At 40.8% G+C, this 17,509-nt stretch overlaps 2 protein-coding genes across 4 annotated transcripts in view; both read left to right on the top strand.

Annotated features, from left to right (window-relative positions):
- Window positions 1-258: 258 nt before the first annotated feature.
- LOC113568078 (H-2 class II histocompatibility antigen, A-U alpha chain-like) overlaps window positions 259-17,509 on the top strand; it is a 71,340-nt gene continuing 54,089 nt past the window's right edge. Inside the window, exons 1-5 of one of the 3 annotated variants that reach the window (XM_035536117.1) lie at window positions 447-790; window positions 1,186-1,431; window positions 1,615-1,896; window positions 2,036-2,200; window positions 2,681-3,376. In XM_035536117.1, the coding sequence (XP_035392010.1) occupies window positions 733-790; window positions 1,186-1,431; window positions 1,615-1,896; window positions 2,036-2,157 (708 nt within the window). In that variant the 5' untranslated portion in view covers window positions 447-732 and the 3' untranslated portion in view covers window positions 2,158-2,200; window positions 2,681-3,376. Of the gene's footprint in view, window positions 791-1,185; window positions 1,432-1,614; window positions 1,897-2,035; window positions 2,534-2,680; window positions 3,377-17,509 lie in introns of those variants that run through there. The other 2 variants (XM_035536116.1, XM_035536118.1) reach the window with 2 other exon arrangements.
- Window positions 11,751-15,088, top strand: LOC118242943 (rano class II histocompatibility antigen, A beta chain-like). Its single transcript, XM_035536122.1, has 3 exons — window positions 11,751-12,022; window positions 14,658-14,783; window positions 15,065-15,088. The coding sequence occupies exons 1-2, from the start codon at window positions 11,761-11,763 to the stop codon at window positions 14,780-14,782; spliced, it is 387 nt and encodes a 128-aa protein (XP_035392015.1). The 5' UTR covers window positions 11,751-11,760; the 3' UTR covers window position 14,783; window positions 15,065-15,088.

Genomic DNA, 17,509 nt, shown 5'->3' on the forward strand with positions numbered 1-17,509 from the left:
GACTTTCCTAAACAGGTTTAATCTGATTGATTGTGTCCAGTTTACGCAGACACTTCCAAACTGGTACTAAAGGGGAAAGACAACCAATTACACAGTACTACGTTTCAAATGTATTAAATGAATTATTTCCAAATTAATATCACCAGAAGACTTTATACTGATCCTGAATGAATAGGCATGTTTTAACTGGAGCTCGTTATTTATCTTTCCCACAGACTGATAATACACCACTATTACTGCTCTGTAATCGGCCCATGTTGTGAGTTTGCTTAAGTCACAGAAGGGCCATTTCAAAGTGAATTCATGGTTTTGTTGTTCTAGTTTTATTTAGTTCATTCAAGCTCTAAAAAAGCAGAGCTGTGATGGTGTGATACATCTTGATTTCAGCCTTTATATCAGCAAAAGTTGCAATTTCAGTAAATAATTCTAACTTTTAAGATCTACATAAATATGGGAGGCTGGGGAACAATAATCATTTCAACAATAACAACATCTGTTCTTTAATTAAGCCCCCTTGTGATTTTGAATATGAGCTTCCAGTCTGTTCACACTGTCAGAGGTGCTGCTTCCTGGATACAGCAGTGTAGGAGTGAAATGACTGATTGCATTGGTTGATTTAATATGGAGGCAATGACTTTGCTGTTTCTGCATATAGTTGGTTTTTAAAGTATCCAGAAGCACACTGGTGTCTCTTTGTGGAGTTCCAACTGCATTCTTTTAAGTCTTTTAAGGATGAAATTATCGTTGATCTTTCTCACATTAACAGGTCTTACGTGCACAAATGCTCAGGGTAAGTGGGTTACATTTTTTTATTGGTTTTGGGAATTGGAGTTAATATACCATGTACAAGTGGTGGTTAATAAGATTATTTTGTGAATACAGACAGGTGTGACTTTTGAAAAAATGCATTTAACAGAACTTAATGTTGCAATATCAACCAGCTTTGAATACATAAAGGTGCCTATTAAAATGTAGTAAATTGTTCTCTATTTAAAATAATCATGAATGTAGTAAAATATATTTTGTGTAGCTTGTGTATTGGAGTCGAGATTGCTTTGAGTGATTGAATTAATTTTAATATTTCAAATGAAAGTTTTTCCTGCTGGCATTAGCCACCAGTTACATTGGATGTTTTAGACAATTACTGTTTTCTTCATGTTGCTTATGTTCTGGTTTTCCCAACAGTTCAGCACGTAGATATTCAATTATCTGGATGCACTGAGTCTGATAAAGAGACTCTGTGGGCAAATGATGGCGATGAAGTAGCTAATGCAGATTTCATAAAGCAGGCCATGGTGATGAAGATACCTGATTTTGCAGACCCATTTACTGAGAGTGGGCTGTATGATTTAAGTGTCTCAGAGCAAGCTGTATGCAAACATAACCTACAAACAGCAGCACAAGCCTACAAAAATCCCCCAGAAGCTGTGGGTGAGTCATGGCACAAAGAAATGTTGATGTTCAATTATCAGATCAAACATTTCGACTTCGTAAAATTGTAAATCAGAAATTTACTGTGAAAGGTGAAAAAAGTTAAAACAGTTGTCAGACCAATTTCAATCCAAGGTTGCAGGCTACAGGGCTAATATTGCATTGTTTTATAATTATCCACAGATCCCCCTCAAAGCTCCATTTACACCAAGGCTGATGTGCAGCTGGGCTCAGAGAACACCCTCATCTGTCATGTGACTGGGTTCTTCCCGCCTCCCGTCGCTGTGACCTGGACAAAGAACAACCTGGATGTGACAGACAGTGCAGCGCTCAGTGAGTTCTACCCTAATAAGGACGGCACATATAACCAGTTCTCCCACCTGAGGTTCACACCACAGTCAGGAGACATCTACAGCTGCACCGTACAGCATAAGGGACTGGAGACACCCAACACCAAAACATGGGGTGAGATGCCATAGTAGCCAACAAATTACGGTTTGACTTAAAACCTTGTTATATATAAACAAAGTATATAAAATAAGAAGTGTGTTTGTGATGGAATTAATCTACCAAGTGTGTGTGTGTGTGTGTGTGTGTTCCACAGAGGTGGATGTCTCTGTGCCCAGTGTGGGTCCCTCTGTGTTCTGTGGGGTGGGTCTGGCTGCAGGACTGCTGGGAGTGGCTACTGGAACCTTCTTCCTCATCAAAGGAAACCAGTGCAACTGACACCACTGATGTACTGGAGAAGCAGAAACTCTGAACAGAAAGTGTATGTAGGTCCTGAACTGCAGCTAATAAATATTTGCAATTCATCATGAAAAAGAAGAATACAATATTGATATAGAGCACAACAATGATATAGTTAATATAGATACAGTCAGTTTAATGGCCCCCAGTGGCCCCAGTCCATATTCCAAGGGTTAGGCCATTATGTTTCTTAAATGAGGAGTTATGCTGTGCTGTAATTGTATAGTATGATTCTCTTCTTGTTAATTCATAATAAGGTGTTCTTCCCTGATATGGACTATGCGCATGTTTTTTATTTACTGACCAATCAATAAAGGGTACAGGCATTAAATAAATGAATAGGGATCACACTGAACTGATTTTATTGCTTTTATTCTTTGCTAAGTACTTCGTGATATTTTGTAAGTCTGTCCTGTCCACTGTCACATTTAGTGAGTATCTCTCTTTCATGTGAGATTTTGCTCCAGAGTTTCCCACTCCAGGTTTGTTTCCTGCTCCCCAGGCTCCGCCCCCTGGCCCCGCCCACGGATCACCTACACCTGCAGCTTGGGCGCCTTAGAGATTCAATTGTCACGCCCGCAGACTGGAGCGTCCCCCGTTTCCCTGACAACCTAGTCACTTCCGTGTTTTCCAGTTGTCGTTATCTCCATGGTTCTGTGTCTCCAGCTGTTCCTAGTGTGTCCCTAATTGTAGTCTCATTTAAACCTGGTTCCTGTGTCTCTTGTTTGTGGGTTGTTGTATTTAGTAATATCTCACTTGAGTGCACGGTTCGCTCCTATGCACTTTCCTTATTCATGTTCGCCAGGTCTCTGCTGTTCCCTCGTCTGTAATAGTTTCTCTGTCTGCTTTAGTCTACGTTGTTTTTCCCGTGAGTGTTCGTCTAACTTATTCCACTCTCTTTTCCCGTTCGGTGTTCTCTCGTCTCTTCGCTTCGTTTAGGTTTTTCTTCCCCTGTTCATGTACGCAAGTGTTGTCTGGCTTTCCTTTTTAGTTCTACTTACCTGTGTTTTTGTTGGTCATTCATACGTAGCCCATTTCTGTGTATTCCCCTTTAGTTCTAGTTATATTTATCATCGTTATTATCCGTTAGTTTTCCCTAATTGTTAACGCTCCTTTTACCCAGTTCTCGCACTCACCTTGTTAGCCTGTTGTTCTGTTCTTGTTTGTATGTTTGTTATTAAATCTCTTATTGGTTATATTCTATTAGTCACGCTCTTTATGGTATCCCTAGTTGGTTCCGTTCCACATCACATTCAAGGAACAGGCACTTCGAACGTGTGTTCATCACCCTCCTACGTTACATCTATAAATACTCACCATTTGCCAGTCTAAGTATACAGAGTCTTTCTGATGCTATTGTGGCTCATTACACTGAGCTACTGAGTAATTTCAGAATTGTAGCAAAATTCTGCTACTGGGTTTAATGCTTTCAAACACCAGACATCCCTGTCCTTCTCTGTAATGTCTGCCATAACAGGACATTGTCAGCTCTTTAGTTAAGATCCTGCACAGACACCTGGATATGGGCTGAGATTATATAAGATTATATGGTCAGTACTTATTCTAATATATTTGAAAGCTGTAAAACACTATCGGATGGAGTGAGGTTTCCTCTACAAAACTCCAAAAAATGTGGCACTTAAATCTAGAAGGAGGAGAATACTCAGGTCACCAGAATCAGCAAAGAGAAGAAGATCATTGAGCACATGTAAGAGGGCTGTCTCAGCGCTGTCTCAGGGCTGTGCATGGGATGGAAACCAGATTGAAAAGGTACAAATAGAGTGTATTCTCAACTCAGTTGACCTTGGCCTGAAAGGGGAGATTGGAAAAGGGCTGGTAATTATGAAGAAGTACAGCATTTAGTCCAGGTTTTTTAAGAGTGGATGTGATAGCTGAAGTTTAGAGACTTGAACTAACATAACCTAAGGTAAGGGATGCATTAATGAAATGACAGATGGGAGCACAACACTTCTTAAGAAGAGTAGTGGGGGCAGGATCAAGTTATGGCCCCTATAACGTCCATGGAGCAGCTATGACAAATCTAGTCTGGCTGTCTATGAAGATGGAATATTAGCGACATTTGAGCAAATGGCAAAAAATATGCTTGAGAAGTTTGGTTAAGAAACAAAACTTTTCCTCTTGAACTAGAACTGCAACTCTAAATGCTTTACTATAATTTCATATAAATCCCAAGGGTTCACTCATCCCCAACTTTCAGATGTACTCATAGCACAATGAGAGCAGGATTTGGGCTCTGCATCACTAAGTAATATGCAATTATTTAACACGTTATTGAGCACTACTGCTCTCCCTGGAATGGACATGTAAAGATGCAAATTAACCAATATTCATCCAAATCTGTGACAGACCCACTTGTGAAGCATCCACCTGTGACGGACCCACCTGTGATGGACCCCCACATATTCTAGTAATGCTCATGTGTACATTGCTTCTGGGGTTAAGTTTTTTAAATCCATTAGTGAGGCCTATAACATAACAGTTGAACTTATTAATACAGCAACATATGAATACCTCATGTTTAATGGGACAATCTGAAATTATTATTATTATTATTATTATTATTATTATTATTATTATTATTATTATTATGCATTAATTAGACGGAGGAAGTGAGCTGATGGCTTAGCAGGTGTTGGTATTCAGTGAAACACGGGGAACAGACTGTCACAACCACTTGGTGAAGATGCAGTGGCCCAGTGGTTGCAGTTCTTTCAGCAAATAAATGGCCATTTTAGTACCAGATTTAACCTGACTACAACTCCCAGCTTCCCAGCCTCACACAATCCTCATCACCAAGCCACTGTATTCACCTGTTGTTCATTATCTGTGTATCTATTTAATCACTTCTGTTCTGCACATTATCTGTGTATCTATCCACGTCTCAGCTGTGGATGAGTGTTTCCCCTGTGACTATTGTTAATATAATTCTGACCTGGTTTGTTCTTTCCTTTTTGCTGTCTTTTTCTCTTCTGTTTGGTTTTGTTTGCCTTGTTTTGGTGCCTTTCTGGTTTTGATCTGGAGTGTTTTTTGGATGTCTCCTGGATTTGGTAATCTGTCAGTTCTGCTTTTGACCCTCACCTTTGATACGAATGTGATTCCAGATTATCCCACTAAAAATAAAATGTATTTTTTTAAATTATCCACAAGCATCTGACCAGTTCTGTAATGTTACAATGTGCCCAGTTTGGGTGAGTACTGCAGCTTGATAGAAACTGTGCATGCACATTATGGTTTACCTTGATTTACTAAACTCAGCACTGAACAAGTATAATACAGATAAGCACAGCACACTCCCACACCAGACCTTGCAATACAACCTCAACAGTTGCCTTAGCAGAGCATAACAATACTCCAGGAGTTCTTGATGTTATTTTGCACCGACCACATTTCCACTCTGCAAGTGCAATTTTTTAAATGGCGTAGAGTTCTTTACCACATAGGCGTGTACATCAATTCTTTATTTCTAATCCTCAGGAGCTACACTAAACACAGTAGGTCTGCTTACCGCCAATTTGTAGACCAGCTCTTTTCGATTAGTAGGAATTTTGTCCAACCATGTTAGAGGCTGGAAGCCAGTGTAGTAGATCTGGGATGTGTGAGGGCGAGGCTCCAAGCATGGCCCTGTTTGTGCCAACTCCAGCGTGCCCCACACTGAGGACAGAACTGCCTGTGCCATGCCCAGCTTCCAGGGTGACCCCGCCATCTCCTGGGTGGATGGCCGAGAGTCCCACAGGACAGGCTTCCCTGTTCTCGGCTTGGCCACTCCACCTTCTGCCACTGCTCCAGTTGTCGTTTGAATCCCTTGTCCAGTCAGTCCATCCCTGTCCCAGATGTGATTCCCTTTCCTGTTGTCCCACCCCTGTCCTATCCTTCTGTCCATCTGTGTCTGTGTCCTGTCCCTCCTGTTGGCTGATGCCCAACCAGGAACCCGGTCCTCTCCTGACCCTGAATATCAGGGTCTCACCCTGTCCAGACCACATTTGGGTCCTTGTGTGCGGCATAGCGTCGTGTTTCCGCTCCTCACCAGATGGACCTGCTCCTTTTTTCTCCTCCTTTCCCACCTGCTCCTGTCCAGCCTGGACCTTGCTGTGTGACACCGGGTTCAGGCATCAGGAATCATCCATTAAGTGGAGGTTCTGTATCTGTACCTGCCTTGTCCTGTTTACCTGTGTTACTAGTTTGTACTTCTCAGTGTTTACTTTTGTTTTTCATTAAACTCCTTTTGCTCTCTTTAAACAGCTTGCGTCTGCATTCTACCCTGTTTTTGCTGGCCCTACACATCAGAGGAAGGCAGTTAGTGTAGGAGATTTTTCTGTAGTATTTGTTGGGTAGATTACAGTGATTTCAAATCACACTATAGCTGATGGCACCAAGCTGTAAATTCTTGTATACTGTAGACTCTATACATCAGTCTAATTAATTAGCACCTAGATGTGTAAAATATTGGAACACAAACATGTTAACAGCACTCAAAAGAAATAGCCTAAATAACTGACCATTTTGCTATTTGAGTGTAGAAATGGATTGGCCATTGGCACTACTAGAGGTGTCACAGATCCCATCACTGGCACATCCTCAGTGCTCTGAATCCCCGAGGTAGAAGGGTATACATATATATATATATATATATATATATATATATATATATATATATATGTATATATATATGAAAATATTTTAAGCAGCAATAACCTCTTGCTCATTTGTTTATTGAGTGTGTCACAGTCAGTCCCTCCCAACTTCTGTGCTCCATGTTTTCTGTCTTGTGTATTTTAGTTCCATGCCGTAGTTTCATTTTCTCCGCCCCTCATTTGATTTTCCACACCTGTCCCTCATTTAGTTCAGGTATTTAAATCCTGCCTTGTGGCCTTAGTCTTGGCTGTTCATTGCACGTTTATTTGAATGCTTGCATCTATGTATTTGGTGGAAGTCTGAAAGCTTCCTGTGTTTCAAAGCCTTCGTTATGTTAGCCTGTTTTGTTACCCTAGCCTTCGTGTTTCCTAGCCTCTGTTATATCCTGCTTCCCCTGTTTGTTTGTAATGTATCCTCTTAATCTCCGTGTCGGCTCTATCACCCTGGACTACTCCAACGACTCTGACTCTGGATTTGCCCCTAATAAATCTCGCTCTTCTCTGCACATGCGTCCGCCTCCTCCCCGCTCACCGTTACAGAGTCTGGGTGTCCGTGCTTTCTCTCTGAATTTTATATTTTGGATATCCAAAGCACCAGTAAAAAAGAAGACCAAGATGCTGAAACACGGCTGACTAAATTTATTTGAAGGTCACCAGAAGCATGTCGGTCAAAGTCTATTCAGTTTGCCAAAGATTTTTTTAAAGCGTTTTATGTTTATTGTACCAATGATATCCAAAGAAAACATGTGGGAATTATATCACATGTAAAAAAAAAATTAAATTAAACAAAGCTGTGTGTGCTATAGTCATGGTGAGTTTGGATCTCAGACAGATTGTTGTTGCATCAATAAAAACACTTTTATTGTATTTAGTTGAGCTTAACTCTTTACTGTGGCAAACACTCAGCTCCTTTACTTACATATGAATGACTTGTGCACAAAATATACAACATATAACACAAAATAGTGCAAGTTTGTTAACTACACAACAGAGATCCACTCACAGGTAGATTACATGGCTGCACACTTTGGAATGACGTTGAGATGAACACAGAGGCTGCTAGAATGATGTGAGAAGAAATGAGATTTCGGATGTGCATGTGTAGGTGGAACAGAGAGAGGATTAAAGATTCATCACAGAACGAAGAGGTGCTTCGATGAGGCAATAGAGACTCTGCACTGAACAACACAGAGTTGTTCGAGTCAGTTGGCCGACGTATAGCAGGTTACACACCACAGGTCACAGGACATCAATGCCTCTGCTGCTATGGAGAGCTGAAGCACAGGTACACAGGAAGATGAAGAGCTGGGAGCTGACATTAGCCATACGAAAAGTGGAGAGCAGGACAAGGTGAACCAGGAACTGGGCAGTAAAGATGAGATGTCCAGGTACAGCAGGTACAGCTTGGAAGAGAGTTAATGAGAAATGGATCAGGCTTTGACCATTGACATCATGTATGGAGCAGCTGGTCCATTTTTGGCTTTGTAGGTGAGCATCAAGGTTTTAAATCTGATTCAGGCAGCTATTGGAAGCCAATGAAGGGAGCGCAGCAGCGGAGTGACATGCAAGTAGCGAGTTGCAGTAGTGTAGCTTTGAGATTACAAGGGGCTGCAAAGGCACCTGATGTTTGGAAATTTTTCATAGAAGGTGCTGGTCATAAAGTGGAAGAAAGGGATTATTCCAAAATAGAGGAAGTGCAGAGGGCATCCATATATCAAAAGAGAAGATGCTGTGGATATTGAGCAGTTTTGACCTATAAGGCTTCTTAATGTGGAAGGTAAGATTTTCTTTAGTTTGTTTGCATGGAGACTGGTAGCATATTTGAAATTAATTGACATCTGTGCAAAAGACAGACATCTCATATTTTGCAAGTTGTTTGGAGCACCAGTATGATCTGGCATCAGCTTCAAAACAATGAAGCAAGAGGGTAGGAACCTACATGTGGAATTCCTAAACTTGGATAATACATCACTTGGATAATGCAATCAATCAGTTCCGCATAATCTCTTATGTAAGTCATTTAGGTAATGGATATGCCTATGAGGCTGGTCAAGACTTGAATATTTGAATATTTACAGTTTAGATTTAATACAGGAGAGTGTGTTATGTTGTGTGGTGGAGGTGATAATTAGAGCTCCAAAGTGGGCCGTAAGTGGAGAAAGTGGAGTCCACCAGTGGCCTTGGAGCATATTGATGTGATGGAGCAGGTGCAAAACGGAAGAGCAGGGCTTGGATCAGGTGATTCAGGAAAGCATTTAGTAAGGCCACATTTCCAGAGAGAAGGCAGACTGGTTACTGGTTTCATTCAAGAGCAGGAAGTTGAAACATCGAATGCAACAGCAGCCTCACAAGGATCACAGAGACAGTGGATTATCTGGGAGAATTTAAAACAGGGAGAGTGGTTCAGATTGGAGAATATAGAAAAGTGGTGTATCACCCAGCCAAAGTTGTGGGCAATAGATGTGAGTCACTTTACATTCTCTCTTGAAGGAGGAGGGGGCAGGAGAGTGGATTGTCACGTTACGTCACAGTTATATATAGAATGAGTATTCATCAACAGTGCTGGGTATGGCATGAGTCACCAGGGAGGCCAGTGTGAATCTGCTGGGTTAGGGAATGTTCCACCCTGAACTGGGGTGCATTAACAATGTGTAGTTAATACACATTAAGTACGGCTGCGTGCAGCCTTAGTTGATAGGGATGCCAGTATGGATTTTATGGTTTAGGGACTGGGTGGCTGCATCGGGGCTGGTTGGTCCTTTTAGACGTGAGCTTAGAGGGCGTGAAGCTGGGCCTCCAGACCTCACTACTGAGCTAGCGAGGTGCCTACCTGATGACCACTGTGAAGAATTTGGAGGTAGTTGGTGAAAGGTGTTCATTAATTGTGGAGTGACTGGGCTGGGCCACATGTGAAACTTAATAATCAATAATGATGTCTTCTGTATAATTACAGTAGGGTGGATAGGCAGGGGAGCCGAAAAGGAGCAGACAGACCTGGAGGATGCACTGCTCACATCGGGGGTCTTTCAAAACGCATGGTCAGTGCATGAACAGCTTATGGTCAGCACATCTTGGCTTATAGAATCGCTCTTAGGGAGCTTGGAATCTGACCTGATCAATAAGTGACGTTCCATTTGGGGAAGAGGTTCTGCATTTGTCATGTACATCAGGTCTCACATGTAAGTGTTGTTATATAAAGAGGGAAAGGCCAGTTTACAACAGTGAATAACTAAATGCATTATTACCTGGCCTTCATTAATCATTTATACACACTCTCAAGAATACCTTTAGGCTTAGTGAATCACTCTGCAGCTGTTGAGTTATTGTATTTGTATTGACATCAGCCTGGATTTTGCTGCCATATGCATTGCATTAAGATAACCTGACAGAATGTGATCATTTGCTCAGGTGAGAGGCGGAATGCTCTGAAGATCCTGTGAATAGAGCAATATTAATTCTTACATTTTTTGTGTGTGTGTCATCACTTTGCATGTGTTTTTACACATGTACACCTAAATCTTGGCTTTGGAGCATGCTGTTTAAATCTACCCACTAATCAATAGGGCCAGATATACATACAGGGTTACTACATAAGGATGATTTTGTACACAGGCCAGCCCTAGGTAGGAGATGCCAGAGACTGCTATATAAAATACAAGTAGAGAGAATATCACCCTGATCATTTTTCTCTGCATTTTTCTCTAGTTCTGAGTTAGATACTAAAGTTAATTTGCTAAAGAAGTATAACTTCAGATTTAATTGATTACTGTTAATATTTTATTTTATATTGATTGCTAGTGACCAATGTAAATAAATCTTGAATAGTCTAGCAGATGAATTTCTCCACAGGCTACTCAACAACAGTAGCAGAGCCACCAGAACAGGAAGCAGCTCACACACATTAGGAAAGGCTGGTAATATGCAGATAACATCTCAGCAGCATCGGGGTGGTTAGACCTAGATGCCCTATATTCAGACTTCGCAATGGTATGGAGGATTTGTGAGTTTTCCTGAAAGTCAACACAGTAAGAAATCATAAACAGGTTTTGTCCCACAGCTACAATTAGAATGTTCCTGAAAGTCACATTATAAAGATCAAAGATCAGTGTATAGAGCTCTCATTAACACAACATTATCTTAAGATGTTTGTCAGAGCCTTGATGAAAACCATGTTACCTGGTAAGAGATGAGGCTCCACCCCTCTAGTGTGTGATTGGTCAGTTTAACCACAATGCTGTTTGAGAGAAGCTGTTCCACACGGACTTCTCTCAGTAGATTTTAAACTCAGACAGAAACAATGGCAAAGCTCTGGAGTGTCCTTGTTGTTGAATTATTCCTACATATTGACACAATGAGTAAGTTTGTTATTTTAAAAAACTATTTTTTAAACTAAAAACTATTTCATGAGAGGTAATAAATATCCTAATGTGAGTACTGTTATGGTGATTATACATTTGTTCATTATCAGGTGGATATTACAGTGAGAGGAGAAGCCAGTGTTTGTACAGCTCCAGGGAATGACATGGTGTATATAGATTCATACATTTTCAATAAGATAGAGGTCATGCAGTTCAACAGCACAGTGGGCAAGTTTGTGCGATACACTAAGCTTGGCATCCATAATGCAGAGCTATGGAACAATGATACAGCAGTTGTACAAACAGAGCAAGCTGGGGTGAGGCTTTCTGTAAACACAACGCTGAGATCTACTACTCACATATAATGGATAAGACAGGTGAGCCCACAGTCATACACTGAGTCATTTTGTACATTCAGACAATCTTAATATTTTCATTTATCTGAAAATGATGTTATTGTTTTCATTCTGTTGTCTTTTATAGAAGTCATAAAGATTGAATAACTAAAATGAATATTAATGCTGTGTGTATGTGGATGTGTTTATTTCTGCAGTTAGCCAAATGTTAACCTGATGTCATTGAAGCAGGCCAGTGGCAGTCAACCAGCTATGCTGATGTACAGTGCGTACAACTTCTACCCAAAGAAAATCAAAGTGTCCTGGCTCAGAGATGGAGAACCAGTGACCTCTGATGTGACGGCCACTGAGGAGCTGGCGGATGGAGACTGGTACTACCAGATCCACTCCCACCTAGAGTACACACCCAAATCTGGGGAGAAGATCTCCTGTGTGGTGGAGCACGCCAGCTTCCAGAAACCCATGGTGTACGACTGGGGTGAGAACTATTACGTCATATTAGACTAAACTGCAGTAACTGGCACTGAATTGCCAGTTCATAAGGTGCAGCTGTCCAGTGCTTTGTTTCCAGTGGCCTCTTTCTTTAATGTCCTGTTTTTATAAAAGACAGCAGATGTCTGTATGTGTTTTTATGTAAATGCATATAAATAATTTATGCTGCATTTGTAATTGCTTGCATAAACAGCAAACATGTTTACAGTCTACATGTGTATTAGAACATCCAGCTAACACCTACCGTTAGGACGACTCCAGATCACTCATAAAAGAGACCGATAAACACAATGTGCACTGGGAACAGTCCAGTCAGTCAGCTGAGTCCAGAGTACAGTAGAACAGTAGTTTATTAGTACAGTAGCACAGTAGAACAGTAGTTTATTAGTACAGTAGCACAGTAGAACAGTCGTTTATTAGTACAGTAGCACAGTAGAACAGTAGTTTATTAGTACAGTAGAACAGTAGTTTATTAGTACAGTAGCGCAGTAGAACAGTAGTTTATTAGTACAGTAGCACAGTAGAACAGTCGTTTATTAGCACAGTAGAACAGTAGTTTATTAGTACAGTAGCACAGTAGAACAGTAATGGCACCAGGAGTGGTTTCATTGTCATTACCCAGTGATTCATCTGGACTCTCTTTCAGTCTGACATACAACACCTGACAAAGCTCCTGCCTCCACAGCCAGAGTATGGAACAGTACTGGGCACAGATGTAGAGTCGCTCCATGGATAGCAGGTGTACCTTATAAAGGGATAACACAGGGAATATAATATTGGACATACCTGCTATGACTCATTCATCAGCCCTCAGCATAAGGGGGCCTGATGAATCAGACTGTCCATGCTGTATAATGTACAGTTCATCCAGAAAGTACTCACAGCGCTTCACTTTTTCCACATTTTGTTATGTTACAGCCTTATTCCAAAATGGATTAAATTCATTTTTTCCCTCAAAATTCTACACACACACACACACACACACACACACACACACACACACACACACACACACACACGCGCGCAGACACACCCACATCATAATGACAAAGTGAAAAAAGTTTGTTTGGAATTTTTGCAAATGTATTAAAAATACATTTTTTTTACATAAAAAAACCCCAAAACTCACATGTACATAAGTATTAATAGCCTTTGCCATGACACTCAACACTGAGCTCAGGTGCATCGTGTTTCCACTGATCATCCTGCAGTTGTTTTAAAACTTGATTGGAGTCCACCTGCGGTAAATGCACTTGATTGGATATGATTTGTCTATATAAGGTCCCATAGTTGGCAGTACATGTCAGAGCACAACCAAGCCATAAAGTCCAAGGACTTGTCTGTAGACCTCCAAGACAGGATTGTATAGAGGCACAGATTGTGGGAAGGGTACAAAAAATTTCTGCAGCATTGAAGGTCCTAATGAGCACAGTGGCCTCCATCATTCATAAATAGAAGAAGTTTGGATCCACCAGGACTCTCCCTAGAGCTGGCCGCCCGGCCAAGCTGAATGATCAGGGTAGAAGGGCCTTAGTCAGGGAGGTGACCAAGAACCCAAGGGTCACTCTGACAGAGCTTCAGCATAGAGAGAGGAGAACCTTCCAGAAAGACAGCCATTTCTACAGCACTCCACCAATCAGGCCTGTATGGTAGAGTGGACAGACGAAAGCCACTCCTCAATAAAAGGCACAGGACAGCCCACTTGGAGTTTGCAAAAAGGCACCTGAAGGACTCTCAGACCATGAGAAACAAAATTACCTGGTCTGATGAAACAAAGATTGAACTCTTTGGCCTGAATGCCAAGCGTCATGTCTGGAGGAAACCAGGCACTGCCCATCACCTGGCCAATACCATCCCTACAGTGAAGTACGGTGGTGGCAGCATCATGCTGTGGGGTTGTTTTTTGGCAGCAGGAACTGGGAGACTTTTCAGGGTCAAAGGAAAGATGAATGCAGCAATGTACAGAGACATCCTTGAAGAAAACCTGCTCCAGAGCACTCTGGACCTCAGACTGGGGCGAAGGTTCAACTTCCAACAGAACAACGATCCTAAGCACACAGATAACAAAGGAGTGGCTTCAGGACAACACTGTGAATGTTCGAGTGGCCCAGCCAGAACCCGGACTTGAACCCGATTGAACATCTCTGGAGAGATCTGAAAATGGCTGTGCCCCCGACGCTCCCCATCCAACCTGATGAAGCTTGAGAGGTTCTGCAAAGAAGAATGGGACAAACTGCCCAGAAATAGGTGTGTCAAGCTTGTAGCATCATACTCAAAAAGACTTGACGCTGTAATTGCTGCCAAAGGTGCTTCAACAAAGTACTGAGCAAAGGCTGTTAATACTTATGTACATGTGACTGTTTTGTTTTTTTATTTTAATACATTTGCAAACATTCCAAACAAACTTTTTCCACTTTGTCATTATGGGCTATTGTGTGTGTGTGTGTGTGTGTGTGTGTGTGTGTGAGTGTAGAATTTTGAGGGAAAAAATGAATTTAATCAATTTTGGAATAAGGCTGTGACATAACAAAATGTGGAAAAAGTGAAGCGCTGTGAATACTTTCTGGATGCACTGTACCTTCCATATATGATCTTTAATCATAAACTCTCCCATTCCACAGACCCGACTCTTCCTGAGTCTGAGAGGAACAAGGTTGCTATTGGAGCTTCAGGGTTGGTGTTGGGGATCATCCTATCAGCTGCTGGATTCATCTACTACAAGAGGAAATCCTCAAGACCTTACTAAGGTGAAGGAGAGACTGTGTTAATGCTGAGATAATGCTGTATTATCTCATTAAACCTCATGGGTTGATCTTATGGTTATGGTGCTGTCAGCAAACAAACCAACCTGTAGAATCCTTAGAGCCCTCTCCAAACACACACACACACACACCACATCACATCACATCACATCACTGATCTCTGTACATAATTAAACAGTAACCCTTGTTTTTCCATTTAGTACCACATTTCCATCATTGTAGAAATACAAATTAAATTTTTAACAAACATTTTGAAGATTTGGCAGGTTGTCACAATGAAGCTTCCAGATGGATGTAATAGTTTCATCATCATTTCAGTTTTACATGATAAAACTGAAGAAAAGTGTCCTACACACTCTTAGTCCTACACACTCTTAGTCGTGCCCTACACACTCTTAGTCCTACACACTCTTAGTCCTACACACTCTTAGTCGTGCCCTACACACTCTTAGTCCTACACACTCTTAGCCCTACACACTCTTAGTCGTGCCCTACACACTCTTAGTCGTGCCCTACACACTCTTAGTCGTGCCCTACACACTCTTAGTCCTACACACTCTTAGTCGTGTCCTACACACTCTTAGTCCTACACACTCTTAGTCCTACACACTCTTAGTCGTCTCCTTTAAAGTCCAATGTTTCAAGCTAAATGCGCTTCTTCAGATATTTACTGAAATTAAACAGCATTCATTTATCATTTATTTGATCTCTGTCTACACCTGTAATATCTTTTTAAAAATTATTTTATTCTTTAGATTTGTTTGCATTTTTTTTGCATAATATTGGACATTTCTACTATTCAGTGGTACTCTAGTTGACATGTTTCCCTCTTAAACATCAGTACTGTTAATGGCATGCTGTCTGTTATGGGTATAATAATGGCATGCTGTCTGTTATGGGTATAATAATGGCATGCTGTCTGTTATGGGTATAATAATGGCATGCTGTCTGTTATGGGTATAATAATGGCATGCTGTCTGTTATGGGTATAATAATGACATGCTGTCTGTTATGGGTATAATAATGACATACTGTCTGTTATGGGTATAATAATGGCATGCTGTCTGTTATGGGTATAATAATGACATGCTGTCTGTTATGAGTATAAGGGGCCTCAGATCTGTAACCCTTATGTATTTAGTCACAGAACTGTACAGTTTAGTGTTTTTTCTCATCATCTGACACTGCAGGTCCAGTACAGGATGAGACCAGGATCAGAACCGTCCTACTGAGCTTTGGGTTTCTTTTTGTATGTAGCGGATCTTTGGAGGAAGTGCTTGTTCTGAAACACATCTGCACTAATTGAACTTCCTCATGATACACTCCTGTTGTCAGTGAGCTCAGTGAAATATGTATTCAGTGAACAAAGTACCAGCATGTTTTAAGTGCATAGCATCACAGTCCATTCACTGCTGATATGGTAGAAGTTAATGGGACATAGATAAGAGTGCTTTCTTTTGTGTTCACATCATGTTTGATTCTATATTTTACAATCCTCAATAAACAGTTTCCACTTCTCACATGGAGGGTTTGCACTGGGAATGTGTTCATCCATTTTAGTATTTACTATACTATACCATTCTACCACACCATAGACCTGAACACTACAGCACATACAGTAGTGCATAAAGCAACTGTCACCATTTTAGTGTAACACAATAAAACACAATTGCTTTACACATTTTTCACGTTTTATGCATATCAAGAAAAAAAGGCTAATCAGTGATGGTTAAAACAGCGACAAAAATTGCACACATAGTACAGATTACAGACGCTGCACATGCTAATATATCAATAATAAATTGATATATAAAAAAGGTAAGGAACCAGTATACACTTATCTCAAGATGCAAGTACACATGTACTGCATATAAACTGCACACAGCTCAACTTTGTTCCAGTGAGCGTGATGTGGAATTTTGAGTTGTCTCAAGCTGTCTGACACAGAAAGAGGAAGAGTGTATATGGTGTCATATTGTTTCCCATATCATCACCCAACTCTACGTCCAAGTGTTTCTCCCACTGGCTTTTAACAGTAGAAAGAGGGAGGCTGTACACTCAGAAAATTCTGGCATACATGTTTGAAATTGTACCTTGAAATTTTATCTTGCTAGAGGTCAGTTTCAGGAAAACTTCAATCGGGGGGGCCTTCTAATTCAAAGGGAAAATAAATAATTTGTCAAGTATTTAGTTTTGTCTATGACAGTACACCCCAGTGCACCTGTTTTTCCACTTGAAACTGAAAGCCCCCATGGAAGTTTTCCTTACAAACCTTCGCTCACCTGCACCTGCAGTGTTACTTTCATTCTTAACAGTTTATATTAATTTTATGTCTGTTTTTATGACCTGTGTTAAAGAACACACTGCAGTGTTCATGGTTTGTGCCAGAGATCTTCATACTGAACTTTCCCCAGAGACTGATGATGCAATCACTTTGCTACACTGTCATTGGTGAATATGTGTTTTTGGCATGACGGGGATGTTTTCCCACTGGTTTGATTGGTTTGTTATTGGTTCATGATTGGTTTCATGTTTATTCATGCTAACCCTTCAAAACAAAAGCAAGATGATGTGATGGTTATGCAAGTTTGGAGGTTTGGCGTTAGTCTCAACAGTTTTGTAAATCTGAGGTTTCTACTTTTTAATCTGTGGTTGAAGTTTCATATCACAGCGACAACTGAAATGAGAATTGGACTCACATGAATGCACAT

Source organism: Electrophorus electricus, chromosome 18 (assembly GCF_013358815.1).
Source record: "Electrophorus electricus isolate fEleEle1 chromosome 18, fEleEle1.pri, whole genome shotgun sequence".
Lineage (NCBI taxonomy): Eukaryota > Metazoa > Chordata > Actinopteri > Gymnotiformes > Gymnotidae > Electrophorus > Electrophorus electricus.

What these genes read in the sequence shown, in the direction of transcription:
- LOC118242943 (XM_035536122.1), top strand. Translation starts at nt 11,761, where the DNA reads ATGTCATTGAAGCAGGCCAGTGGCAGTCAACCAGCTATGCTGATGTAC. An exon ending in ACCCATGGTGTACGACTGGG is followed by an intron (nt 12,023 to 14,657) that starts GTGAGAACTATT and finishes CCCATTCCACAG; the next exon opens with ACCCGACTCTTCCTGAGTCT.